The 27,843-nt window shown below is 28.3% G+C and overlaps 4 protein-coding genes and 1 non-coding gene across 7 annotated transcripts; 3 read left to right on the forward strand and 2 right to left on the reverse strand.

The window, feature by feature from the left end:
• The first annotated feature begins 3,634 nt into the window (after positions 1-3,634).
• On the forward strand, positions 3,635-10,490 carry LOC111287519 (cysteine synthase, chloroplastic/chromoplastic-like). Its single transcript, XM_022878136.2, has 10 exons — positions 3,635-3,930; positions 5,250-5,359; positions 5,650-5,707; positions 6,460-6,723; positions 6,798-6,935; positions 7,153-7,204; positions 7,306-7,385; positions 8,131-8,190; positions 9,629-9,709; positions 10,111-10,490. The coding sequence occupies exons 1-10, from the start codon at positions 3,679-3,681 to the stop codon at positions 10,201-10,203; spliced, it is 1,188 nt and encodes a 395-aa protein (XP_022733871.2). The 5' UTR covers positions 3,635-3,678; the 3' UTR covers positions 10,204-10,490.
• A 2,484-nt stretch (positions 10,491-12,974) lies between these two features.
• On the reverse strand, positions 12,975-15,993 carry LOC111287871 (uncharacterized). Its single transcript, XM_022878545.2, has 3 exons — positions 15,789-15,993; positions 14,989-15,126; positions 12,975-13,368 (listed from the first exon to the last, which is right to left on the reverse strand). The coding sequence occupies exons 1-3, from the start codon at positions 15,915-15,917 to the stop codon at positions 13,186-13,188; spliced, it is 450 nt and encodes a 149-aa protein (XP_022734280.1). The 5' UTR covers positions 15,918-15,993; the 3' UTR covers positions 12,975-13,185.
• Positions 15,994-17,475: 1,482 nt separating this feature from the next.
• LOC111288280 (22.0 kDa class IV heat shock protein-like) lies at positions 17,476-18,346 on the forward strand. The gene has a single exon (XM_022879101.2). It carries the CDS (start codon positions 17,608-17,610, stop codon positions 18,172-18,174), a length of 567 nt encoding a protein of 188 aa, XP_022734836.2. The 5' UTR covers positions 17,476-17,607; the 3' UTR covers positions 18,175-18,346.
• A 1,584-nt stretch (positions 18,347-19,930) lies between these two features.
• Positions 19,931-20,062, forward strand: LOC149519008 (small nucleolar RNA snoR86). Its single transcript, XR_016341943.1, has one exon. It is a non-coding gene; the product is annotated as a small nucleolar RNA snoR86 (small nucleolar RNA).
• Positions 20,063-21,445: 1,383 nt separating this feature from the next.
• On the reverse strand, positions 21,446-24,849 carry LOC111287200 (stearoyl-[acyl-carrier-protein] 9-desaturase, chloroplastic). 3 transcript variants are annotated; one of them, XM_089758948.1, is made up of 3 exons: positions 24,677-24,849; positions 22,841-23,306; positions 21,446-22,328 (listed from the first exon to the last, which is right to left on the reverse strand). In XM_089758948.1, exons 1-3 carry the CDS (start codon positions 24,799-24,801, stop codon positions 21,768-21,770), a joined length of 1,152 nt encoding a protein of 383 aa, XP_089615074.1. In that variant the 5' UTR covers positions 24,802-24,849; the 3' UTR covers positions 21,446-21,767. The 3 variants fall into 3 exon arrangements, with proteins under 3 accessions (XP_089615074.1, XP_022733275.1, XP_022733276.1); XM_022877540.2 differs by having other exon boundaries at positions 22,841-23,345; XM_022877541.2 differs by having other exon boundaries at positions 22,841-23,371.
• Positions 24,850-27,843: the final 2,994 nt, after the last annotated feature.

The following is a 27,843-nucleotide window of genomic DNA, read 5'->3' on the forward strand; positions in this document are numbered from 1 at the left end:
AATTAAAAGATTAGAGTTTGAATCATAATTATAACTTAAAATATTAAAAAAAAAACCCTGTATTTATGATAAGAATTATTTATCCTTTCCCAAACTAGTTTTCTTTGTTCATTTTAATTTAAATATAAAATATGTAGTTATAAATTAACTTTTTAAATAATTTTTTTAATTGATAATTAAAACCCTAATTTGAAAATATAAAGTTATAAACTTCTTCAAAAAGTTGTTTTCCTAAATGTATTATTAGTTGTTAGACATTTTTTTTCCTCTAATTTTCATAAGCATTTTGTATTGATTATTGTGATGGTTCGCATTTTATTTTTTTAGATTCTACTGTATAGCTAATTAATGTAAATTTTAAATAACATATTCCATATAATATATTACTGATTTTCAAAATGAAAATTTATTTTATTTCATGAATATCTCTTTAAGAAACAAAAGTAAAAATCAAACATAAAATTGGAGACAAATCAAGTAGATCTAATGATTTATGTATTTATGTTGTGGAAAATATTAAAATTTTTATATCTATTGTGTTTTACATAAAAATTACGTGTTATAATTCGTGTCAAAATAAAAATATAAAATATAATTTTTTATTTTGTTAAACTCATATATAGTTATTGTTACAATTTTAAGCCATATCACTTTTATATTCTATTTTCGTATTATATTTATGTCGTGTCATCATCATATATAATTATTGTTACAATTTTAAGTCATGTCACTTTCATATTCTATTTTCGTATTATATTTATGTAGTGTTATCATGTTATATTTTAAATTACTAGATTTAAAAGCAAGTCCATCGTAAAATTAGACACATAAGTAAATACAATTGGATTCAAATCTCTTTTTTATTCTTAAATTACCGTTTTTCTTTGTAAAAAAATAAAATATTTGTAAATTGTAAACCGGTAAACTTAACTTTAATAATATTTTTATGAATTTTTATAAGAAATTATATACACATATTTATTACACAAATTTTAGAAACATACGTAAAATTTTAATTAATCTTGTGCAATTTTTTTATGTAAATTTATAGTTGTATTAATAAATCAAATATTTCAATAATAAGTTAACTCTATTGATAAATTTTATACTAAAATTGATAATAAAAAATCTAAAATTTTATGCAAAAATATGAAAATTTTAAAAAAATTTTGAAAAATTAAAAAGTGTAAAAAATCTAAAGCTTTTTAAAAATTTATAAAAAAATAAAAAAAATTATGAAAAATTAAAAAAATGAAAATTTTAATAAAAATAAAAAATTTAAATAAATCTGAAAATTTTTAAAAATTAAATATTTAATACAAAATCCAAGAAAATTTTAAAAAAGTTTCAAAAAATTCAACAAAAATATAAAAATCAAAATTTTAATAAAATTTAAAAATTCTTTAGCTTCAAGAAATGTTTATTTTTATTAAAATTTTATTTTTTATATTTTTTTAAATTTTCAAAATGTTTTTGAGTTTCTTAGATTTCTATTAAAATTTTAAGATTTTTTTTTATTTTTTAGAAATGTTTATAATTTTTATATATATTTTTTTAAATGTTTAAGATTTTTTTAAAATTTTAATTTTTTAGATTTTTTTTAATTTTCAAAATTTTTTTAAAAAAAATTTAGATTTTTTTTACTTTCAAAATTTTTTATGTTTTGTGGATATTTTAGATTTTTAAAAAATTATTTTTATTTTGATTTTGAATTTTATAAATTTTTTGTAGTTTTATTAAAATTTTGAGTTTTTTTGAAAATTTTAAAATATTTTAGTTTAAAAATTTTTTTAATGAAATTTAAAAAAAAAGTTTTTAATAATAATCTTATAATTGATGATGTAATATTGATTGAATTCTTTTTTTACATATATTAGTATCTTTTTTAAATCTTAATATAAGTTACCTGAAAATGTTAATTCGAGATATGCAAATGGACATTTATTGAAATATCATATAGTACTTTCTTTGTCATTTAGTATTAAACTATCAATAATTTATATCTAAATTATTAATAATTTACTATTATATTATTATGCATTTTTTGTTATGTTATTATTGATTCACTACTTAGTTTTCGATTATTTATTACAAAATTGTCATAGATTTAATATTAAATTAACCATAATTCATTATCAAGTTATCACTAATTTATATTAAATTCTTCATAATTTACTATTAAATTATTTAACTATTAAGTTAGTGATGATTAACTAATACTAATTTATATCGATTTACTTTCCAATGATTAATTATTAAATTATCGTTGATATATTATTAAGTTATTTATGATTTAATGCTAAAATTATCAATTGATTACTACTAAATTGAAACTAATATACTTTTAAGTTATTATTTCTTTATTATTAAGTTATCATTTATTTATTATTAAATTATCAATGATTAATTACTAAGTAATCATTTGCTTTTTATTAACCTATTATTAATTTACTAATATATTGTTATGCGTTTTCAACTATGAAACATAAAATTTAAAAAGTCTACCAATAATATATTAGAAAATTTTTTTTATATAATAATGTTATTGTTTTATTCAAGTTTTAAAAATTTTCATTAATTTTTTATTAAATAGATTCATGGTAGGTTTATCTTATTTCTTCATGGTAAAATAGTATATATTAAAATATGTTTTATTGATGATTTAATTAAATTATTAATGCATATATTTTTATACCTTTTATTGAAGTATAATTGCATATAAAAGATTGAAAATTTTGAAATGTTCTATCACTAATGAAAGTAATAAACTTTACTTTATGTTTTTATTTTAAGTATATAATTTTGGATAGAAATTGTGTTATATATAGGATAGAAGTAATTAAAACAAATTTACTAAATAAATTTTATAAAAATTAAACAAATAAAAATTTTAAAAAAATTTAAATTCACAATAATTATATTTCATGAATAATGTAGTAATAAATTATTGAAAACTTAAAAGTAAATTAATATAACTTAATAGTAGTAAATCATTAATAACTTAATAATTAATTAATGATAATTTAATAGTAAATAATGAGTAATTTAATATAAATTAGTAATAATTTGGTAATAAATTATGGTTAATTTAATAATAAATTTATTATGATTTTGCAATAAATTATTGAAAATTAAATAGTAAATCAATGATAATATATTAATAAATTGTTAAATATATTATGACACAAAATTTTATCAATAATTACTAAAGGTATATCATAAGTTACCAAAATATTTCTAAAATTACATTAAGAGATTATTAAAATTTTATACAAAATTACTAAAATTGTATGAAAGTTACTAAAATTTTATCAAAATTACCAAAATTATATTGAAAGTTACTAAAATTTTATCAAAAATTTTTTAAATTAAAATTATATCAAAAGTTATCAAATTTTACTTGTATTATATCAAAATTAAAATTAAATTAATAGTATTCCTCAATGTTATCATAATATCAAAAAATTATTTATTGAAAATTAGAGTATTAAATTAATATATTATTTTTTAGGTATCAAACTAATAAAAAATGTGGGGGCAAATGAGTATTTAACCTTAAAATTTTTGCGGTTTGTCTACTGTGTTGTTGCGTAATTGTGAGGAATATAAGACCGAAGGCCCAAGGAAACAAAGTGCAAACATCTGCAGGGTTTCACAGACAAACCAAAAAGAAAAAAAATGGCTGCGGCAGCTTCTTCTTCTCTTCTCTTCAATCCGTTGACTTTTCGTCTTTGTAACTCCACGAAGAACCTATCCTCTGACCTTTCTCCCCACACTCTCAAACTGGGTTCTTATGGGCCCACTCTGAGATTGAGGAAGCTGAATTATGGGAAGGGATCAGCTTCTGGCTTCTCTGTTGTATGTAAGGCTGTGTCCGTTAAGCCTGACACTCAGATCGAAGGACTTAACATTGCTGATGATGTTACTCAGGTCTCATTCTGATGCTTCATTTGATATTTATTTCTTGAATTTGATTGGATTTGGGCAATGGGTTGCTTTTGCTTTTAGAAAATTCGACTTTCAGTGTTTTGTTTGCATGTAATTCTGAAATGGTTGAATTTGTTTCTTGGAAAATTTTTAGTTTTGCTTCGTGGGGTTCTTAGTTTTATTGGTATATTATTTTCTTTTTGGTGTAATTTACGATGGGTTTTATATTTTTCAAATATATGTTTCAATGAATTATTGTATAATGTTTTTGATGCTAATGTTAATGTAACTGCTAGAGCTATTGTTGGAGGCAATGTTACTTTGGTTTGAAGTTTTAACTTTTATGTTCTCCATACTGGAATTATATGACTTGTGGGATTGGTTGTCTTTAACTTGTAGAGGAGCCTAGTGGTAAAATAGTTTTTAACTGGTACCAAGTAACAAATATTTTTATGGATTTCAATTGTTCTAAGATTCCAACTTTGTCTATTAGGCTGTGTGAATTAATAAAGGTAAGAACCACAAAAGTTGAAAGGCTATAGTGCATTTGTGTCTGTAATAGTGTTAGATAGTATTGAAATTAGCTCAATTGAAGTTCTTTGTTTCTTTCATCAGGATGTCATATGTCTGATTGAGTTAAGACTAGTTGTTCTGCACCTAGAAAGATTATCTCTTCAGTTTATGTTTAGAAATAATCCTTATTATCAAAACAAATTGGAAAGTTAGATCTTTTTTGCTGGTCTATTTTGTTATATGAGGGAGTTTAGTTCTATTAATTAGTTTTCTTTTCCCAATGCTTCTTAGGTTATAAAGAGATAAGGCACGGGATTATGATCTGAACATGTTCTTGAATTGTGTTCACTGACATAAACATAAGTGAGCATTCATAATTTCATATTATTACTATTAAAGAAGGGGGGGAAGAAAAGGTTTTTTTTATACCATATGGGATATGCAAGATTCTGTTGAGTTGTTTGATTTGGTTATCTGAAAATTTTCAAGCTGCTTTTTGTCTACTAATGACTTGTTAATGGTCTTAATTTACTATTGCCTCCTTTCACTTTCTCAACTTGTGGTGCTGTGTGGCATTGTCTTGTCCATAGTGGTCTCCGGATACATTGTGACTGGTCATTCCATCTGATAAAGTACAGGGCTTGAGTCTTGTTCTTCTATATGAAACCCTGTACCATTTTTCTCAGGGCATGTGCTATCTCAATGGAGAAAGAAGTGAACTCCTATGAATCTATTGGTCAATGCACCTTTTTCTTTATTTCTGTGCTTTGTTTCATTATTTATTTGTTGTATTGATTGTTTTGTAACAGCTTATTGGGAAAACACCAATGGTGTACTTGAACAATATTGTGAAGGGCTCTGTCGCAAATATTGCTGCCAAGCTTGAGATTATGGAACCATGTTGCAGTGTGAAGGACAGGTAGCCAAACTTTTTGTAAGCATCTTGTAGCTTCTGTGCATAGTTAGCAGGCTCATTGTTTGCTAATAGTTAAAAAGCATTACCATGTGTTCAACCTGGAAGCCGTTCTAAAGAACTTTATATGTGCATCCATAATTAAGTTCTTCTCTGGCCGTATTTATTCATATATGAAGTTAAAATTAAAATTTAAACTTCCGGAATCTCTTGGTCAAGGCTTAAATGTTGCTATCGAGTTCATCATTAAGCCTAAAGAAAAACAGGAAATTAATATCATTTATTATTGTTTTCAGGATAGGGTACAGTATGATTGCTGATGCTGAGCAAAGAGGAGTTATAACACCTGGAAAGGTAACGGAAGGTCGACAAAACTTCTGTCTATGTGCAGTCGATGTGTAACAACTAAATATATGGTCAAATTTTCTATCTCAATACTTTTTTGAATACTTTAGCTCAATTTTGGCATTCCTAGATAATGGTCTTCTCGAATAGGCAAGTTAGAGTTCTATTTTAGGCATAGGCTCCCATTGTTAGACCAATCTGCTGCTGTTTCAGTAATCATGAGTTCAGGTCTAATGTCGGGATCAATTGGTCTAGCTTGTCCTAGCACTGAAAGAGAGGCCTGACTACATAACTTAAGGTCACAAATGACAAATGACAAGCTGTCCCTTATAGATGCCTGCTTTTTAGTATATCATCACACCAGTTATTAGGCATCTTTTAGGTTTGACCTATTTGCTCCAGCATGGATTAAGGGCACAGCTTTTGCATCTTATTTTCTGGTTATTTAGTGAATGGTTTCTAGTGTGAAATCCTGTTACATGTCATCGCCAATGGTTTTCATGGCTCTCTATTGTTGTCCACTGATGAAATATGGCTTGTGGTTCAATTTAACTGGCAAAATGTAATACAGTTCATTGATTTCTTTTCTTTTTATTATGTATATACTTACATTTGTGAGAGGATGATTGAAATTACAAAATTACCTTCTAGATCATTTCTTAATGTTCATTACTGTCAACCTCATTTGTGAGTGTTACCTGTTACATGCTTTTGAATAGATTTGGGCATGTTGCTCACTTTTTCTTTTTCAATATTTTCAGAGTATTCTTGTGGAACCTACAAGTGGAAACACAGGCATTGGCCTTGCATTCATAGCTGCCTCAAAAGGATATCAACTTATCTTGACAATGCCTGCATCAATGAGTTTGGAAAGAAGAGTTCTTTTGAAAGCATTTGGAGCTGAGCTTGTTTTAACTGATTCAGCTAAAGGCATGAAGGGGGCAGTTCAGAAAGCTGAAGAGATTTTGAAAAGCACACCCAATGCCTACATGCTTCAACAATTTGATAATCCATCAAATCCTAAAGTTTGTATTTGCAACTCCTTATTAGTAGCTTGTTGAATTTTTGGCTTGGGTAAAATTCATGTTTCCTTTTGCAGATACACTATGAGACAACTGGACCAGAGATCTGGGAAGACACCAGAGGCAAAGTGGACATTTTTATTGCAGGGATAGGAACTGGTGGAACCATATCTGGAGTTGGTCGGTTCCTTAAAGAAAAAAATCCTAAAATCAAGGTGATTATTTCCCTTTTAATAAACCCTGGATGGCACTTATCTCACATGCCTTTGTGAACATTATTGCAATCAATTTTAGAGAAATGTTTTAGAAAATTTATCATCAAAGAAAAGTGAATTTGCAGTGTCTCCTGCTATTGATTGTCTTGGCAAGAAGGGCCTTGCCTTCTTTTGCAACTGAATTGGTGACTGTTTGTATTTGACTATGGGTTATCAGGTTATTGGTGTGGAACCCACAGAGAGCAACATACTTTCTGGTGGAAAGCCCGGTAAGAGAAGATGATTTTTTGAATATGATTATCTTTTCATGTGTCAAGTTTAGGAATGCGTAGCTTAGATTGACACTGTACCTTCCCCCCATGAAATACAGGTCCTCACAAGATTCAAGGGATTGGAGCAGGTTTTGTACCTAGGAATTTGGACCAAGATGTGGTTGATGAAGTTATAGAGGTCTGAGTTTTATTTTCCTTCTTCCTGGTTCATTGTTTGTGACTACTGTTAGTCAATTTTTAGATGGCCGTATTATCAAGAAAGCAGTCATTGAGGTTTCCTTTCTATTAAGTTTCTCTAATGGCTTCAGTTCATGAAGTTTCTTTTTTGTTTTAGTAGATAGAGTTTAAATGAAATTTGCAAAGAACAGTCTTTTTATAGTTGAATAACCAGTAAGAGGGTCAAGTTAATTGAAACATTTCTTCTAAGTTACATAAAATTTTCCTCCATTAAGTAAGTGGACATATTAATTCATGCGGCTTCAGGTGAGGTGATGTAGTTGGAGGTATAGCATTTTCATGTTTAGCTGCTGATAACAGCATATGAACTTAAATAAAATTCAAGTCTGTTTAGTTTGGGTTTTTCAGTTACTATGTTAATGATTTAAATGGTGGAGAATGTAAGATCTATCAAACCTAACCAGATAAAACTGAAAGGAAAAGAAAAAAAAATGCAAATCAACTGGTGCGATTTGCAGGTTTCATGTATGGCTTTCATGTCCAGCATATTTCTCATAAACCTAACCAGCTAAAACTGAAAAGGAAAAGATAAAAGAAATGGAAATCAACTGGTTCTAGTTTCTGGGTTCATATCAAGACATTTTTAATAAGCCATGTGGTTCAAGTCAAATTAGAAGTCTAAATTGCATGTTAGTTACAAGCTTTTATTTTGTAATGTATACCTTCTGATGGATTTGACTTGACAGATAACCAGTGATGAAGCAGTTGAAACTGCAAAGCAATTAGCCCTTCAGGAAGGCTTGTTGGTAAGCTATTTTTCTTTTACTTTACAGTGACTTCAAAGTTTGCAGTTAAAGCAAAAGTGAATGAAGGTCCTTTACAGACGTTTACTTTGTAATCATCCTATTCTTAAGCAAGTAATAGGAAGTTAATGCAAATGGAAAGAAGTCATTTTCTTTTCTGGTACATATGAGGTCCAAGGGGAATGGGAGATTCGAACCTTGGACCTTAGCCCCTCCTAAAGAGTGCAACACCTGTTTGGCCAACTCTAGGTTGTCTGAACTTGTTAAAACTACAGAAAGAGAGGTAGAAGGAAAAATAAATATTACTAATTTAATAAGACTTTTTTATCTCCTTAAACTTTGTTGGTTTGATAGACTATTTTGGATGGACAGACTGGTTCGCTAGTAAGCTTGTATTACTCAAGGAAATGACAAATCTTTTATGCTAACAAGAATGAGGGAACTGTATCCTGTTGATTAAGTTTCTTATCTTCGCGTCTGGCTTTCTCCAACATTAGTGATAGCTGGATGTGGGGCCGTAATGTAGTTGGGTCAAGCTGAGTATTAGCTTACCCTGGCTCAGGTTGATCTCAAAAGGGCATTTTTCTGGCTCTGCTCGAGTTTGAACTGAGGTTTAGCTAAGCCTGTACAACGTGGTCTGACAATTTACCCAAGCTCAAGCCCAGCTTGGTTGGCTTACCATTCTAATGAATTCTTCTTTTTTGGTTCTTTTTCTTGAGAAATTCTTCATTAAGCTTAGCTCAAGCAGAACAACTTGGCATGAGAAATCTTGACCACAAAACCAAAAGGATTTCATGGTAGCAAGGCTATGATTGAGAGAATTGATAAAAAAATTTTTTTTTTAAAAAGAGCGCCCTAAATCAAGGAAGCAACCTAAAAACCAATCATGTATAACTGACGAGGAGAATGACGGTTTAGTTGGTTCCTGAGAGGAATCCAACTGCTCCCTTCATTATCCTTTATTTTTTTAAACTATATTTCCTTTCTACTCTCTTCCTTTGTCTATGTTGAATCTCCATCTTTCTTGTTTTTCTGTTAACTGGAAGATGAAATATACTGGCTTTGGTAGGTAAAGTGACAGCTCGGGCCATGTCATGGAATTTTTAATAAAGTCAGTATTTGCTAGATGAGATATTAATAAAAACATTTTATTTGCAATATGTTACTCTAGTTTAGTAAACAAATCAAGCGTAGTATAGCTTCACCTAAGCCTTAACAAGCGTAAGGTTGCTTTGACTTGGCTCATTAAGAAAACAAGCCTTTTCTTTAGTTATGAGTTTGTATAAGACTTTACAAACCCAAGGGAAAATTAAAAAAGAATAAAGAAAAAGAAGAGAGCAAAATAAACAGACAATTGAGTTCTCTTTGTCTTACTCTTATTCTACATGTCCTATACTATTCCTTCGTTGCTAATTTGATCCATCATATTATGTAATATCAGGTTGGCATATCCTCTGGAGCAGCAGCTGCTGCTGGAATGAAGGTTGGGAAAAGACCCGAGAATGTCGGGAAGCTGATTGTGGTGAGTTATTTTGCATCCCTTAAGAACTTGAGCTGCAGTTTTAAAGGAAGAATACTTATATTTGGAAATTGTAAACATCAAATATATCATGGAAGCTTGTTGAAGTACATTATAGTTAACAAATTTGAGGTATAAATTTTATTCTTGCCAAGAAACTGAATGAAGGTTCCACATCAATTTAGAAAGCTACCTAGGATGAAATTAATCCTGAACTTATGTTTTGCACGTGTGTGGGTTTCTGGAGAGAGGAGAGGTCAGAGTTGGGAGTGTGTGGGATGTGGTCGAAAAAACAAGTTATGGACGTATCATAGTTTTGGTAGACTAGGAAATGACATATATTAAATAGTATTATTCCAATACATTATCTATGATATAACTCATGAGAATTGAAATACTTTCAGGTTGTGTTTCCAAGCTTTGGCGAGCGATACCTCTCCTCTGTACTTTTCCAGTCTATTCGAGATGAATGCGAGAAAATGCAGCCTGAACCATGAAGTCTCCTGTATTTTTTGACAAATAAAAGCAAATTTTCCTCCTTATAGATTTTGTACCTTTTGGTGATGGTATGCATACCAGATGAACACCATTGAGAAGGCCTTTACTTGAAATTCTTCAACTATGAGTTAAGACAGCAGTAAAATACTAAGATTCTTGACTGGAATTCTCCTGCAATTTCTTAAACAAAATTGCATTTTGTATTTCACTGTTATAGAACTCAAAAATGACGCAGAACTCTATAAACAGAATAGAAAAGATTGAAAGCTGTTCTTCTACCTTCTAATGACATTTTCTTTCTGGGAAATTTCAAAATTTTTTTTTACTTGCAAACCAGAATCACCGTTAAATTTCTTCAAATTCTTGAGTACATGTGGTAGAAAAGATTGAAAGCTTCTTCTGGAGCTGAAGGAGTGTTACAGTTTATTGAATGTGTTACCACTTCTGCAATTACTGGTGGTTTACTCTGGGTATTGTTTGGTTTTTGGCTTCTGTTACATACTTTAGCCAACGCCACCGTGTACTCGTCCATTAGCTCCGCTATAATTGCCACTAGAATCATCTTTTCGAACTTGTCCGGCTAAAGCTAAAGACTTGAAAGCTTGGGATCAACGATATAGCAGATCCAAATCAAATACCTGAAAATTTAGTGGGTCAAGGGAAGGTATCAATGTTTATAAAGAAAAGGTAAGGTATGGTTGTTGGTGTCAAGCTGTCTTGACAAGGGTAAAACCTAAAATCATGTGGTAATAAGTCGGTTAATAGGAAGTTCGAAAACTAGGAAGTTGAATTAAATAGTATATACGAGGAAAAGAGGTTATTTATATTTGTAAGATGAATGTATCGAATTTAAATGATTTGAGTTTTAAATGATTAAATTAAGATTGATATTATTGATTTGATATGATCTAACTATTAATAATTTAATTAAAAAAAAGTAATTCAATATTTTTATGCATTTTTAAATGATAAATTGATATGATTAAATTGATATGAATATCGAAATTTTAAATTCGAATAAAAAAATTAATTTATTCATGTGTAATCGATGAGTCATATTTTGAAATAAAATATTTATTTTATTCTTCACCTTAACATATTCCCAACAAAGGTGATTTGGTAAGGTGGAGTAATCGACAATAACTCTCATTTTTTACTTTTATTTATTTATTTATTTATTACAACTATTTGTCACATAATAATTAGATAATGATGTGGTTAAATTAACTTGTTTATAAAAAATAAAAATAATATCTCTTATGTGGAAAAAAATTTTAAAAGCACCATACTCTTGAAAAAACTCATTGTTTGGGTCATTCAATCTTTTATTGAGTAAATTACTAACATAATTGATGTTTGATAAAACCACAAAAAACCAATAATTTTAATACAATTTAGAAATCATCATTTTAAAAGAAATCAGTTAAACAATTTTTGATGGCTTAAGCTCTCAACTTGTATCAATATGCTAAATACAAAATATATTTTTTAATTTTCCTAAATTTATATATGATTTTTATCAAAATTTTAAATGATATCGTTTTTATATCACATTTAAAATAAGACTTCTAAATACACCGCAAAATTTTCTTTATACACCTTTAAAATTTTCTTCCAAAAATACTCACATAGCAAATATCAATTTTAACATTTAATAAATCACAAAAATACCCTCAATAACTTATATACTCCAAAATCTTCTTCATAAATCTCGAAAATAGATTTTCAAGAATATATATTTTGTTCTCGATAATCCATTTTCGAAAAAACAATATAATTCTCAAAAATAATTTTTTAAAAAAATAATCTAATTTTTAAAATTTGATTTTTGAGAAATATATTAAGTTCTTGAAAAAGAATTTTGAGAATTATCTTGTATTTTTGAAAATTTATTTTCGAAAATACATAAATTTTTGTTTAAATATATATTCAATTATAAACTCTTGATAACATTTAATTTTAATTTAAACAAAATAAGTACATAATTTTAAAATAAATAATACTAAAATAAATAAATCTGACGTGTTAAGATGTCCAAATGTCTTTAATGATTTCTTCAAGTTATGGTTTAATTCTAACAATAAAGATCTCTAATTTTTAGGTCACCAGTATCCTAGTGATAAAAAAAATTAGATATCCTTACTATCAGATTGTTAGTTTACTGATAACATTGTTAGGATTAATATTCCATAAGGTGTTTGAGCTTGAACATGTATCCATTCTTATTTGATCATATATTCGAATGAAAAAAATATCTTAATTTTCAAGCATGTTAGTTGTTAAGCATACATGGATATAAAGGTGTTTTTATCTTGAGATCAAATAATCACAAACACCCTTTTACCTATGCAAAACCAAAAAATGGTGTTCTTAATTTTCTAAAGTCTATAGAGAAAAAATAAATTTATATCATGCATGTTCAAAACATCAATTTCAGTTTCATTCATACACATGATCAAGTAAATTGATTCGTAAGCACATGATAAAAATTTTCAGTAATTAAAAATGAAATCGAATTTCTCAAAATAGATATCCAAGAAAACTCAAAACTTCTCAAATATTCATTTTCGAAAAACTTGATCTCAAAAAGTGAAAAGATAAGAAGACAAAACGTAAAAATAAAAAATAAAAAGTGAAAGGTTAAAATATATTTAGTAAAAATAAAAAATTGAATTTTGAATTTTGAATTTGGAGTATATTTAAAAGGGGGGTGTCTAGTAGAAAGCGAGGTGGAAATAGAATTCCTCTGTTTAAAATTACCAAATCTATATCACAAGGCAAATTTCTCAAATATTTAATTGGAAGTAAAATCAACTTCATCTGAAACAAATATGTGAATATAATCGCCTTATCCAAGATGGCCAGGAAGGCATTGCTGGGAATATCTTAATGCCTTGTTTTATGAAATCTCAAGATTTGAGTTAAGAATCTATCAAGTAAATAGTAATGGGTTACAACCACTTTCCTAATACTCATTTGGCTCAATCACTGATGTTGAAAGAAGCCTTCAATCTCCCAACAAGGTGTGGCAATGTCTTCATGTTATCCTCGATTGACTGGTTGACGCATGACTCCAACTCATTGATTGCATCAGTTTTAATCTGCTGATACTTAGCTGATTCAAACTTGTCTTGGCAGACCATCAAGGTTCTATTCAATCTTTCCTACATCCATTACAACAAGTATTTATCAATGATTCAATGCACCATGAAAAGTCAACACAATTGAACCATACAAATATGAAGAATCGTTAGATTGATAAGCACAAAAGAATTAACTTCAATATGAACCATAATAAATGGAGAATCTTTTATTTAAGGTTGAAAAACATTTTTTATTCAAAGAACAATAACAAATTTCTAACTCATGTCACCACGTGTTCATTCACCAGACATTGCCATTAGCCTTAGTGAAGGGTTAATATTACAAACAACCCCTAAATTATAGTAAAATATTCAATGTAGTATCTGAATTTTAAAAATCACTAATGTGGTATATGAACTAAGAATTTGTTAACTAATGTGGTACTTGAAAGGTTGTTTGTCTGCCACATGTCATCATTTGGAGCTAACTACGTTAAAAGTGAATACCACGTTAGCTAATAGATTCTTAGCTCAAATATTACATTAGAGATTTTTAAAGCTCAGGTATCATATTGAATATTTTCCTATAGTTCTGGAGCCTTTCATAACATTAATCCTATAGTGAAATAAATTCCCGAGTTGATTAATTTATGAACCCAATTGGATCATTGCAGTTACCAACAAATTGACTAGCAAAGCAGCAGGGAACTGGTGATGTAATAGAACTTTTCTGAATGACTCGTTCTCTTGCTTTCTTATCATATCATCCAGATTTCTGTTTCGACCTCCAAACTACGATACTCAGCTGGGTGTTAAATTCCAGCTATTTTGGAATCATTAATCAATCAATCAGGTCTAAACTACAAATTATGTTACAGTAATAACTATATGCCATTTGCTAATTCTACACTACAACACTTAAAACCAACCTTAAGATGTCATATTCCACATTTGAGCATTTTCCAGTAAATAATCTTTAATTCAGGTTAAAAGTAGCTAATTACATATCCAGAGACCAGTTCAACTTAACTACCATTGGCTGTAAAGAAAAAAAGAGGAGGGAGGAATAATATGCAAAGCAAGTAGCTTGTCATAGATTTCTAAATTGATTTAACAAAAGGGATGGGAGATCAGTCTAATGGCACTTCACTGCCTTACCACTCATAAAATGAGAACAATTCTCTAATATAATTCAGAACCCACTGGATGCTTACAAGAAGCACGACCAATACAAATTTTGTGACACATGGAGATGGTTAACTTTCTAGATGACAGAAAACTAAAAGGAGAAGGATCTTCACCTTTGACACTTCCTAACAAAGGAAAGAGATAGTATTGTCCATCTCATCACATCAAATCCAAGGATCCTCTTTGTTCAACTACTTAGAAAATGCATACAAGTGAAAGAAGAAACTCAAGAGACAATGCATTCAATGTTGCTAACTTTTGGAAACCCTTCTAAAATAAAACTCTAGAAAAGCATAAAAAACAGACAGTAACAGCAGCTCATACATGATCTGGAAAGAAACTGTATAAGGTCCCTAAATTTGTAAAGACACAAAGAAAAGTTGTGGAGTGGAAGCAAGAAAGTGAAGTGACAATGGAAGCAAAATTATAGCCTCAGAAAAGTTAAAGCTGTTCAATGAAGAGAAGACTGAAGCCTCAACAAAAATTAGAAAAAAAGAAAGAAAATGAACTTACTTGAAACTTGGCCATCTCATTCTCAAAATGCTGTTGAGCATTAACAACAGGAACACTGCAATGTTCTACACAATTGCTTATCTCCTCTTGTTTCCTACTTCTATCAAAGCACTCGTAGGCACACTTGAAATACGCTTGCTGCAACCAATCATCACAAGAATTTTAAACAAAAATAAAAACCAACGTGACCAAGAAGTTAAAATCATTATCATAACTGGTCAGACAATAAACAAGCATGATATCTAACAATATTCCAGAAAAAGGTAAAGGCTTTTAATATCAAAAGCAATCAGCAAGTTCAAAGCTTTTTCTTCTAATCTCAATTTGGTGTTAACAATTCCTAAGCATGAATTAAGCAGAACCCACATACCAAAACGAATCAAATGGCCCAAAGAAATCATATTTTTATGGAAAACGTGAAGGACTAACAATCCTAAGCATGAATCAAGCAGAACCCATACACCAAAACGAATCAAATGACCCAAAGAAATCATATTTTTATGGAAAACATGAAGGACTAACAATCCTAAACATGAATAAAGCAGAACACATTCAACAAAATGAATCAAATGGCCCAAAGAAATCACATTTTTATGGAAAACATGAAGGACTAACAATCCTAAGCACGCATTAATAAGAACCCATAAACCAAAACGAATCAAATGGCACAAAGAAATCATTTCTTTATGGAAAATATGAAGGTAAAGGGGCTATATCCATAAGAAACTGACAAAAAAGAAAAGATGCCCATGTCAAAAAGACAAGTAAATATTTCAAATTTGGAAGAAAGAGAGGGAGACCTGAAGAGTGAAATTGATGTGGTCTTGGACAGGAGCAAGCTGGGCTTGAGCTGCCATATTCACTTCATTCAGTTTCCTCCTCATTCTTTCTGAAACTAATTGCTGTTCAGCTGCTGCAATGTGATCCATTTTTTTTCTTTTTTTTTTTCTCTGTTTTCCTTGTTTTTTTGCTTCTTTCGTTCAGTCAGTCTGACTTAAGAAAAAGACTGAGAATTGTACACTAGGGTTTATAGGGTTTTTGGTTGCTGTTTAATTGGTTTTGGATCTGTTGATGGGCTGAGTTGTCCGCCGACCCGACGCGAATATTGTTTTATTAATAAAATTGTTTTTTATTTAAAATATTTTCAAAATATTAATATAAATTATATTTAAGTTTATATTTGATTGTAAAAAATATTTTTAATTTATTAATTTATTTGTTAATGAAAATTTTATATTATTTTTAATTGAAATAAAATTTTTATTTTTTATTTATTTTAATAAATTAATTTTTTTAATATGTATTATTATTATTATTATTATTATTATTTATCATATTATCTATAGTATTCATACAATTTTTTATTGAATTGGACATGAATTTTGATGAAATTACATAAAGATCAAATCGAAAAAATAATAAAAAATATATAAATAATGATATTTATGTTTTTTATTTTTTATTTCACATATATTAAAAATTATCTACTCAAATTATCTATAAAATAACTTCTATTTCATAGATAAATTCTTTTTTTCAAAGTATTTTTTTCCTTTCCATTTATACAGTAAGCATGTCTAAATTTAATTTTAAATAAAAGTTTATATACATAATATATTTTTTGACTCCACGAGAAAGGTTTCCTGCCAACGAAAATCAACGTTTACCACTAGGTAGAATTGGGAAGCCGTAGGTGGGTAAAAAATAATTTTGATTAATAAATAAAATTATTATATTTTAATTATTATATATAAAATATAAGATAAAAATAATTATTTAATTTAATTTAATTTATAATATTATCTTATTTTGAAGTGTTTAAAATTTAATTTTAATCGAATTAATTGATTAAATTAATTAAACTCAATTAATTAATCAATTATCAAATTAATTTTGATTAGTAATCAAAAACAATTTTAAAAAAATTTTCATTTTTAATTAAATTAATTGAATTTTAATTAAAATATAATAATGTTTTTATATAAAACAAAAATATATAAAATTACGCATTTTATTACAAATTATTAAAATTTTTGACTTAATATTTTGACATTCAAATATTTTTTTATGAATAATTTTATTTATTTTATTTTAAATATAATAAATTAAAATTTTAAAATATAATGTAATTTTATATTTTATTATTTAATTAATCAAAATATTAATTAAACCAATTAAATTAATTTTAAAATAAAAAATTAATTCAATTAACAAAAATAAAATATAACTCGTTTGAACAATTCAATTCAAAATTAACTAAATCGACCGCAAATTCATAATATATTCGTTTTTACCCCACTAGAAAAGATTCCCCATGAATGAAATCAACATTTACCAGCTACTGCTTGAATCATGGAAGTCATCCAAAGGCCCACGTGTCCATCGGAGTCTTCAGATCTGGCAAATTCAATTTTCTGTAGAAAACTCTAGGAGCCCACGTCATGCGATTCACCTATTCTTTTGCATTCTCGCTGCTCCCTCCTAGATTGTTCGCGTAAGACCACGACCAAGAACAAGAACAATCCGGAGAAATCCTCCTCACCCTTATATATATACATATCAACACCATTCCCACCTCAAGAAATCACCCGACATTGCTAGACCATAGTTTCCGTCAAAATGAGAATCCAAAATATCACCAAAGCCTTTGTTTTCTTGATGGTAGTAGCTGTCATGGCAACCCAAGTGAATGGTTTCGTGCCCTACGCAAGGCCCCTGTGGGACATGATGCTCCCCGAAGACCCTTTCAGAATCCTTGAACACACCCCACTAACAGTCCCTAAAGGGGTTGAGAACCTGGCCTTGGCTCAAGCAGACTGGAAAGAAACCCCACAGGCGCATGTCATCTTCCTAGACATTCCAGGGATGAAGAAAGATGATGTGAAGATCGAGGTGGAGGATAACAGGGTGGTGAGGATCAGCGGGGAAAGGAAAAATGAAGAAGAAGTTGAGGGAGAGAAGTGGCATAGGGCTGAAAGAACTATTGGAAGGTTTTGGAGGCAGTTCAGGCTGCCTGCCAATGCAGATTTGGATCATATCAAGGCTCATCTGGAGGATGGGGTTTTGAGGGTTACTGTGCCTAAATTTGCAGATGAGATTAAGAGGCAGCCTAAGGTTATTGACATTGCTTCAGTGGCTTCTTCTGGCCAGGATATCAAGGCCACCTCTAAGGCTACTCAGAAATAGATCTTTTCTTTTCTATTTATGTGCTTGTTTCGTTTTTGGCTTTCATGGTTTCGTGTCCTTCGAATGTAATAACAAATGTGTTTGTTATGTGTGATCGATGAATGGCCTGTACCTTGTAATTGAATCTGCAACTTTTAAAACTTCTCCATCGTTATGCATTTTCATGCTCTAACATTTTGAAGTGCTTTTTCTTTCATACAGCCTTCTAAGAATCAAGCTATGCTCTCTAGATGCAGTCTCTGAGTAGGTATTGTAGGTGACTTCCCAGTGAAGGTTTTAACTTTCTTTGGGTGGTTGGCCTAAATCTAATAATAATATAAATACGATACGAAAATAAAATATAAAAATAATATGATTGAAAATTTTAGTAATAATTATATATAAATTTAATAAAATTAAAAATATATATTTTATTTTTTGTGTTAATATAAATTATAATATATAATTTATATATAAAATATGATATAAATTATATATAAATTTAACAAAATTAAAAAATAAAAATACACTAATAGTCAACATAGTAGGAGCATTAAACATCTTACTTGGATGGCCACAAAAACAACTGAAGTAGCTTTTACCTTTTGCAGGATCTAAACTTTGCATTAAGCTGGTGAATTGGCTTGATGGCAGATGGAACAATGGATATATTGATTTTTTTTATTTGAATTTATCAGGCCCACTAAAACTAAAAATTCAACATTTTATTAATGACCGGTGGCTAATGAAAATCAATTTGATTGAAGCTGCCATTACACAGAGCTATTAAATAATTTACTTATAATTAGTTAAATAATCTAAAATCAAATGATTGGTCAATTCTTTCGATTCATAATGTATTTTTATTATTAATAATTAAGATTCAAATTCTGATAATCTCAAATAAAAATATTTTTACTTATGACTTTTTCATTTATGAGTTCTATCAATTAGGATACTTTGGTTTGAAGTTTCAATCTAATTATTTCAAATATAACAAAATATTTCATGAGAAATGAGTATATTAAAAAGAAATGAACAGAAATTAAACCCGAGAAAATATTATTTATTTGATATAGCCAAGCCCAAGATTAAATGAGCCCAAATATTCCATCCAGATACAAGTCCAACAAAGCCATATAATTCAAAGCCCAACACTAAACAAGGGCAGTTCCGCCATTTCGCACAGATAATTCACTCTCATATTATTAGGGGCTGCTGAAACGCATTCTCGTTTTTTCTCTTAACATTCCCATTTTTTTCATTAAATTTTTGTAAATAAATTATTTAATTACTTTTCTCACAATTTTTTAAAATTTTATAATTATTTGAAAATAAATTTTGGAAAAATCATATAATTTTTTAAAAATAAATTTATGAAAAATCATAAATTTTTGTAAAAATAGATTTTAAGAGAATCATAAATTTTTTCTAAAAAGTTTATAATTTTATAAAAATTTATTTTCAAAAAATTATAGAATTTTCTATAAATTTATTTGAAAAAATTTATGATTTTTAGAAAATTTATTTCTAAAAATTTATATGAAAGAAAAAAATAATTACATAATTTCACTTGTAAAAAATTTAAAAAAAAATAGGATACCAAAAAAAACAAAATCTGAGATGCATTTAGTAGCAGTTTTATTAGGGTTAGGGTTTTGGTTCCTCACTTTCCACCTATAAAGGACCCTTTTCCATCACCAATCTCTGCAATGTCACAGGGCTCCTCTGTTCCTTCTGTTTTCAATCTTTTTTGTTTTTCAGAAGCCAATTTGCAGAGCAAAGATGTCAAAATTTGAACGAAAATGGCGTGATTTGCATTGAAGGCTGGCAATAACATTAAGCGATTCTCCGTGCCCATCAAATGTGTTGTTCGTTTTGATCGTGGCCTCGAACAAGTCGCTACATCTTTTATTTTAATTTTTTTTATTGCGCTTGCAAGACAAAGAAAAAATTTTCGTTTTCATTGTTTGAATTTCTTGGATAATAAAAGAAATAATTTTATTTTCCAACTTTAAAATAAAATTGAATTGTTTTTATGAAAATGGTGAGAGGATCTCCGCAGTTGTGAGCTGTGACAATTATTAAGTTCTTAGAACCCAACGAGTTCTTGTGACCCAAAGATGAAAAAGACAAAAAAGAATTATAAAAACAGTGAAAAACCTTAACTTTCGTGTCATATCAGTTTTTTATTTTTCAACAAAATCACACTGGTCCAACGTGGAGAGCACAACGATAATAAATTAAAATCAAATTACCAATTATTTATATTATCATATAGTATAAAATATTATATTTATTTTATATTTTATATAAAAATAATATATTACGATTCGTATTGGTAAAAATTTTATTTAATATAATAATATTATATCATATTTCAATTTATTAAATATTTATTTGATCAAAATCATTTATTTCAAAATAAAAATCTTGAATTTGAATATTAAATCTTGAATTGATTAAGATCGTTTATTATAATATAAAAAATTTTTAGTTTAAATTTAATTAATAATTTTTTATTAAAATCATTTCAAATGGTGACTTTTTGTTAGTAGCTTCTTTTAAGCAACAACGCATTGATTTAATTGAAAAATAAGTTCTTACAACCAATGAGTTATTGTGACCCAAAGATGAAAAAGAAGAAAAGAATTTTAATTGAAGATGTAAACTACATTGAAACCCCTGTTTTGAATAAAAGAGTAGTCCAAATTTCAGTTTTACACGAAAAAAAAAATCACAAAAAAAAAAAAAAATTTTTATGTCGTATCAGATTTTTTTTTCAACTCATCAAATTGGTCATTACGTTCTAAATAATATATTAATATTTAGTAAATTATTTAAATTAAAGTAAATTGAGTTAGAATATTTTAATATCAAACTTGAATAATTTATAAATTTAATCAAAAATTTAAATTTTAATATATTTTTATTTATTTTAATTAAAAAATTATTATTTTATTTATATATTAATTCAAATAAATAATTTTAAATTTAAAATAGAGTATAAAAATTAAATTTATTTTTATTAAACGAATAGGAATTCAAATAATTCAAATCTTATTTCAAATCAATCTCAAATTTAAAATGAAGCTGGAACTCGATTACAACGGTGGTGGAAGCCAAAACTACACCCCTAGTGTAGACCAAAACGAAAACAATGCGTGGTTATGGTGGGCGACTGGTGACAATGGTGAAATTTCTTCATGCCACTGTTCTGTTCGAGGGAAAATATTTTTATGTCATGCAGAATCAATTAAAAAGCTGAAAGGATTCATAAACCCGACAAAAGTGAATGGTAAAGGAGTATCATATTGGAAACAACAACAGGATATTGCCATCGTTAAGAAGATTGTTTGAAGAAAACAACCAACAAGGATACATTAGCTAAAAGAACACAACATCAAAAACTACAGCTGCCCCTATCTGCATTATTTAATGACACCACACATCTAGAAACAACTGCACGTACACCATACCAAAGCCACGAACACCCCCAAACAATTCCTCCTGTTGCAGATGGCACAGCTTCATCATGTTTCTCTCTAGCCCTGTTTTTCCACAAATGAGTAACACTTTCAGGAGAGAGACATACATATTTCCTTGTCATGACCTTAGAGCTTCACTTCTCTATCAAAAATCCAACTGAATGAAATACTGGGTGCTTCCTTGGCTCTTTCTTGAGCTCTCTCCTCCAGCCTTCTAATTCTTGGAGCAAGTCCACACACAAAGTCTTGGGCTTTACGCCCATCAGCTGAAAGTCCGGTTAGGTCCTTCACCTTCCATCTGTCAACCAGGTACTCTACTATATCAGCATAGTCCTTGGCAGTGTAAACCCCAAGTCTTTGGGCAACAGCTGAGTAGTGGTCGAAAAGGGTGTCATCTCGGCCATCATAGATGAACTCGGCTGGCATGGTGATTTTCTTCCTCATCATGTCAGCAAAGGCCAGGACTGTTTCATCAGGATCAATTTCAAAGAGCTTTTCAACAATTTTGGTGTATGCAGTCTCATGACGCTTTTCATCTGATGCAATGCTACCACAAATTTGAGCCAAATTCATGTCCCCGTGCTCCTTGGCAAGCCTGGCTGTATTTGCATGGGAGATGAAAGTTGCCCTTTCTTGGAATGTTGTGTAGATGAATCCTCGATACGGACTATTCTCTGTATGGGGATCCTACAAATATACAGAAGAAAACTTAAAAAATTGATCAATAGGGCAAAAAGAGCTCAGTTTAACACCGACGGATTGTAACCATATACAATGGCATCTTTCATGTTTGCTTTTGAGTGAAAAGTAATTAAATGTCAATAATCCTCCAAATTTGCACTCCTTAACGATGGTAAAAGAGTAAGACCTCATTAGGGGACACTTTTACAAAAATTTAGTGAAATTCCAAATGTGAAGTAGCGCAATGTTAATATGCTTTCATTTTCACAAGGTTTTACCCCAAATTAGAAGATGAAAAGAAACAAAAAGAAAGGCGAACATGACTTTGAAGAACTATGTCCATGGGTTTTCTCCGCCCTCCACGCACAAAGAAAACACTACCAAAAGACTAAAGAAAATAGAACTTATACTGTCTTAGAGACTGCAATATGCCGTCCATCAATGAACTGCAAAGGATTCAATATAGTTCTGCACATTAAACGACGAGAAGTGAGTCAATTGTGTCGCAAGCATCTTACCATTCCTGATCCAATCAAATACTGGATTGTCTTCTCAACTTGCCTCATGTCCACTCTTCCAGACAAGTAGAGATACTTATTAAGTAGATCACCATGCCTGTTTTCTTCTGCCGTCCATGCCCTCGTCCAAATTGCCCAAGGAGTAAGGCTAGCACCTGTTTCATCACAAGTTCCATCTAAGGTATTGAGCATTGTTTGGTAAGTTGGAAGGGCTTCCTCTGTGATCATATCACCAACCAATACAACATAGTAATCATCTGGAATCTCCTTTGCCCTTTGCCTAAGTTCTTTGACTTGCTCCTCAAATCCATCCGAATTTGGATCAGGAAGAAAATCCTGGGGTTGCCAACATTTTTCAACTGGTTTGAGATGAGTTAGAATGTTCTTCTCAGCCCAGTTCTCCAAAGATTTAAAGATCTCAATCTTCTGAGGTGGCATGGAGTGGGTGACCTGACCATGCACCTCCCTAGGAGGCATGAAAGGCTTTTTGAGATTTTCAACTTCTCTGCGTTATGTAAAATGAATTTGAAACTACATTCTCATAGATCAGATATATCAGTAAGGATTAAAAGGCAACAACAAATTATAAAAGCACAAATCCCATCTCACAAATTGGGCTACTGCATGTTCCAGGTATCCAGCACATGAAAACTATAAAGCAAGGTATAATGGAATATGCAATAGCAATGTAATTAGACAGCTTTATGTGTTCACAAAAAGAAAAGCAGTTCTGCACCCAAAAAAAAAAAAAAGGAACAGCAGCTTTATTATGTGTAACATACCCTATGCCACTACTTACACTACCAGACTTAATTTCATTAATGGAGTCAATTAGTTACTTGGCTGTAAAGTATAATTCAATTTAGAAGGAAAATACTTTGTTGTTAACGGTGCAATTAATGTACAGCCACCAGAAATGACCAATACCAGGAAGAAAACTCAAGGAAAATTATTTACATGTTCTTTTTCCAGTACATGAATATTTTGCTATGACTCAAAATTTGCAAGGAAATAATAAAATATCCTTGAACCATAAATGGAGTGAAGAATGTTGGAAGTATCAGCCAAATAATCTGTTGATTAAAGTGTTAACATAAAGTAGATTCAAAGACGAAACAGAAGCACCATCAATAAATTGTGCAAGAAATTATAAAAGACAAAGTTTAAAAAATTATCAACCATGAGAAACATTTTATTCTGTTTAAAAACCAGACCTAAAAACCAAAAAAAGGATGAGAATAACAGAGAACTGAGGACTCAGGACAACATATTCTGAACTACTTCTACCAAATGCAATATTCTTTTAAAAATATAGATTCAACAATATTGCAAAAAAAGTAACATGAGATTACTTAAAGGAAAAGAAAAAGGAAAGCCTTGTTACCTATCAACATGTCTAGAGAATCTAAACTACTTCCACCAACTTGAAACAAAGAAAAATGGAATAGAAGGAAATATAGTTGGAAAAAGTTTTAGAAAAAAAAATCAGCTAATAAAATGTAATTACACCAGATAAATGAACCAAAAATGAAAATATCATTTTGTGTGGAGACCCAAGATTTGAAATTGAATACAAACACAGAAGGCACAGTGATATAGCAGAAACAATCTCATATAGCATGGAAACCCCAAGAGCATATGCAGAGACAGGCATGGATTAAGATCATAAGACATCACCAAACAAAAGAGAGGTCTTGAAAGCCATGTCAGATAGCAAAAATAACAAAAACCCAGATCCAAAATCAGCTATAAGTAAAGAAAGATCCATGATTTCACAAGAAAACAATGAATAAAAAGTAAACAAAACAAAAAAAAAAAAAAAAGAAAGACACTAACTTGGAGCCAGAAGGAAGAGTGGAGACCATGGAAACCTTGGGAGATCTGAGGCTGGCCTTTGGTGTAAGACCAAAAGAATGGAGTTTCTGAGATTGTGAGGCAAAGGGATTGAATTTCAAAGCCATTTTTTTTTCCTTTTCGCTTTAGGGTTTTTTGGTTTTAAGACTCCCTCCGCTTTTGTTATTGTTTTGGTTTCACATCTTATATTTCCTCCACAAAAGAAAGACAGCCCAGGATATTTACTGGGTGCCACTTTAACATATTAGCCTTAACTTTTGTTTTAATTACAGATTGCCCACGCATCTATTCATGCTATTATTCCTCTCTTAAATTTTTCTCATATCCGCTAACTGGCAACCGTCACAATAACTCTCCTTTAAAATCAGCCTTTGTAAGTCAACAGATAGTTGACTTAAACTTTAATTTATTATATTTAAATTAATTAAAAAATAATAAAACAAAATTTAAAATCCTTTAATACTAAAAATATAAACTAACGAAGATTTTGATAAACTATTCATAAATTAAGAGTGTAAACCAATAAATTTTTGATAAATTTTTTATAAATATATTTTATTTTTTAATTATATTTATTAAATTTAATAATAGATCTTAACAATATTTTTCATATTCATTTATTAAATAAATCTAACACAAATAAGAGTTTGTCTGATTTATTTATATTTATTAATAAATTTATTTAAATTTCATTTATTTATTTTGTTTATTATTTATTTGTTGTTTATTTTTAATAATATTAATAAAATTATTTTTTTATTTTTTATCTTAATTTTATTTAAATTTATTTTTTTATTTAAATTTATTTATTATTTATTAACATGTTTATTTATATATATTTATTTAATAATCATGAATAAATTCATTTAATTTTATTAAATTAAATATAAATAAAACATAAATATTTTAATACTTAAAAGAATCAAATTTAAATGAATAAAATAATTTTTTTATCAAATATAAACTGAATTCAAATATGTTTAAAAATAAATAAATAAATCACGTAAATATATAATATTCGTTCGATAATTTATAATTAGGTAATCATTTTCGGTCCTATTTAATACTAATTAAAAAAAAGTTTTCTTATTATAAAACAAACAATATAGATGATTTTGGGATTTTTATGAATGTCAGCCGGCAAAGTCCAACACCAATTTTTTAAAATGTTTTTTGTTTGTCTTGTCCTTGTACTTAACAAACGATGAAGATGAAATGGGACGTCTGTTCCTTGCCAGCTGGTGTCGTCCCAATATAATCTCTTTAAAAATAATTTTTTTATTAAATAAATAGTTTTGAGCCTCTCTAGAATGTCTTAAATAAAAGTATTTAATGTCTTCCTAATCTTAGCCTTTAATGGTTAAGTTACATTGATGAAAGCATGTAGACGAAAATTTTAATTCCGTCATCTTTTCTAATTTTGCTTTTTTATAAATCAATATATATGTGTTAAATAAGTATTCGATGAAAATTATATATTATAATTAAATTAATATAAAAAATATAAATATATTTTTTAAATTTTATTAAAATTATATATAATTTTTACAATAATTTTAATTTTATAAATTTTAACTTTTTAAAATTATTTTTATAACATATCATCAAATTATATATTAAATTATTATGTTTTTCTTATCAAGTCGTGTTTCGATATATTTCTTTAAAAAATAATTTTTTTATTAAATGAATAGTTTTGAACCTCATTTATATATGAGAATAGTAGATACGTATTAAGTACAAGAATTAAATAAGTACTGGATGGCTCAACGACTCGTCCAAAGATACTTATTGAATGAATGAATTTAATCACATTAATTATTTTTTAAAAAATATATTATATATATGTAACAATTATATAAAATATTATTAATAATTAATATATTTATATCGTATTTTATATAAAAATTATATATTATTATTAGGGTGACTAAAAAAATATAAAATATATTTTTTATTTTTATAAAATTTATATATAAAATTTTAATAATTTTAATTATGTTCTTGTTATATAATTTTTATATTATTTTTAAAATATATTATTATATTTTATTTTAAATTATCAAATTTAATAAATTTCATTCACGTAAAAATTTTATAATCAATTGAAGAAAAGTAAAATTAAAAAAAAAATGCGTGTACAAATTATGTGCTCGATACTAGGGATGTATTTGAGTTGAGTCGAGTCAATACAGTGAAAAGTTCGAGTTTGGCTCTCAACTCGAAGCTCGATACTCGGTTCGAATTCGATCGAATTTTATTTTTCTAGCTCGAGCTTGATTTATGATCGAAATCAAGCTACTCAAATTTGTTTGATTAGTTCAATTAATATGTTAAAATAAGCTCGATTTTTATATTCGATAATAGTTTAATTATTTGTGCTCAAACTCAAACTCGAATTCGAGATAATTTATTAATTAAAATAATAAAAAAATTTAAATATAAAATCTCAATTAAGCTCGCGAGCTATTTGAATCAGGTATAAAAATATTCGAACTCGACTCAATCAATAAATTAAATTACTCAAGCTCAAGCTTGACTCGATAATAACTAAACCGAGTTCAAATTTTATTCAAGTCAAATCTAAATAACTTACGAGTATTAATATATTATTTATATCTCTACTCGACACCTCACACACTATTCAAAAATTATAGCAAAAATGTTAATGGACCGACAATTAAAGATGCAGTCGATGGATAATCACCATAAGGAAAATTATTTTAAATGTGCTCCTATGTTTCCACTACATGCATATATAATTTATTTAATTTTAGTTGTTATTAATCTATTTGAGTATAATATTAAATTAAAAAATGTTTTAAAAACGCACTTTGCGGGAAAGAAAAATTCATAGTTCATTTTCATCGAGCTTTAACTTTTTATAATAAATTTATAACATTGTATATTTGTGTTATATAAAATATTAATAAATTTATATATTTATATTATATTTTAAATAAAAATTATATATTACAATTTATATTTACATGAATAATTTAAAATATATAGTTTTATTTTTATTAAAAAAATATATATAGCTTTTATTAAAATTTTAAATAATATCATTTTTATTTTTTTTCATACGTTTTTTTTAGTGCTTCGAATTACAAGTTTAAAAAATCCAACTGTAAGGAATGCCAGATGCT

Source organism: Durio zibethinus, chromosome 4 (assembly GCF_047325235.1).
Source record: "Durio zibethinus cultivar Kanyao isolate XHJ-2024 chromosome 4, ASM4732523v1, whole genome shotgun sequence".
NCBI lineage: Eukaryota > Viridiplantae > Streptophyta > Magnoliopsida > Malvales > Malvaceae > Durio > Durio zibethinus.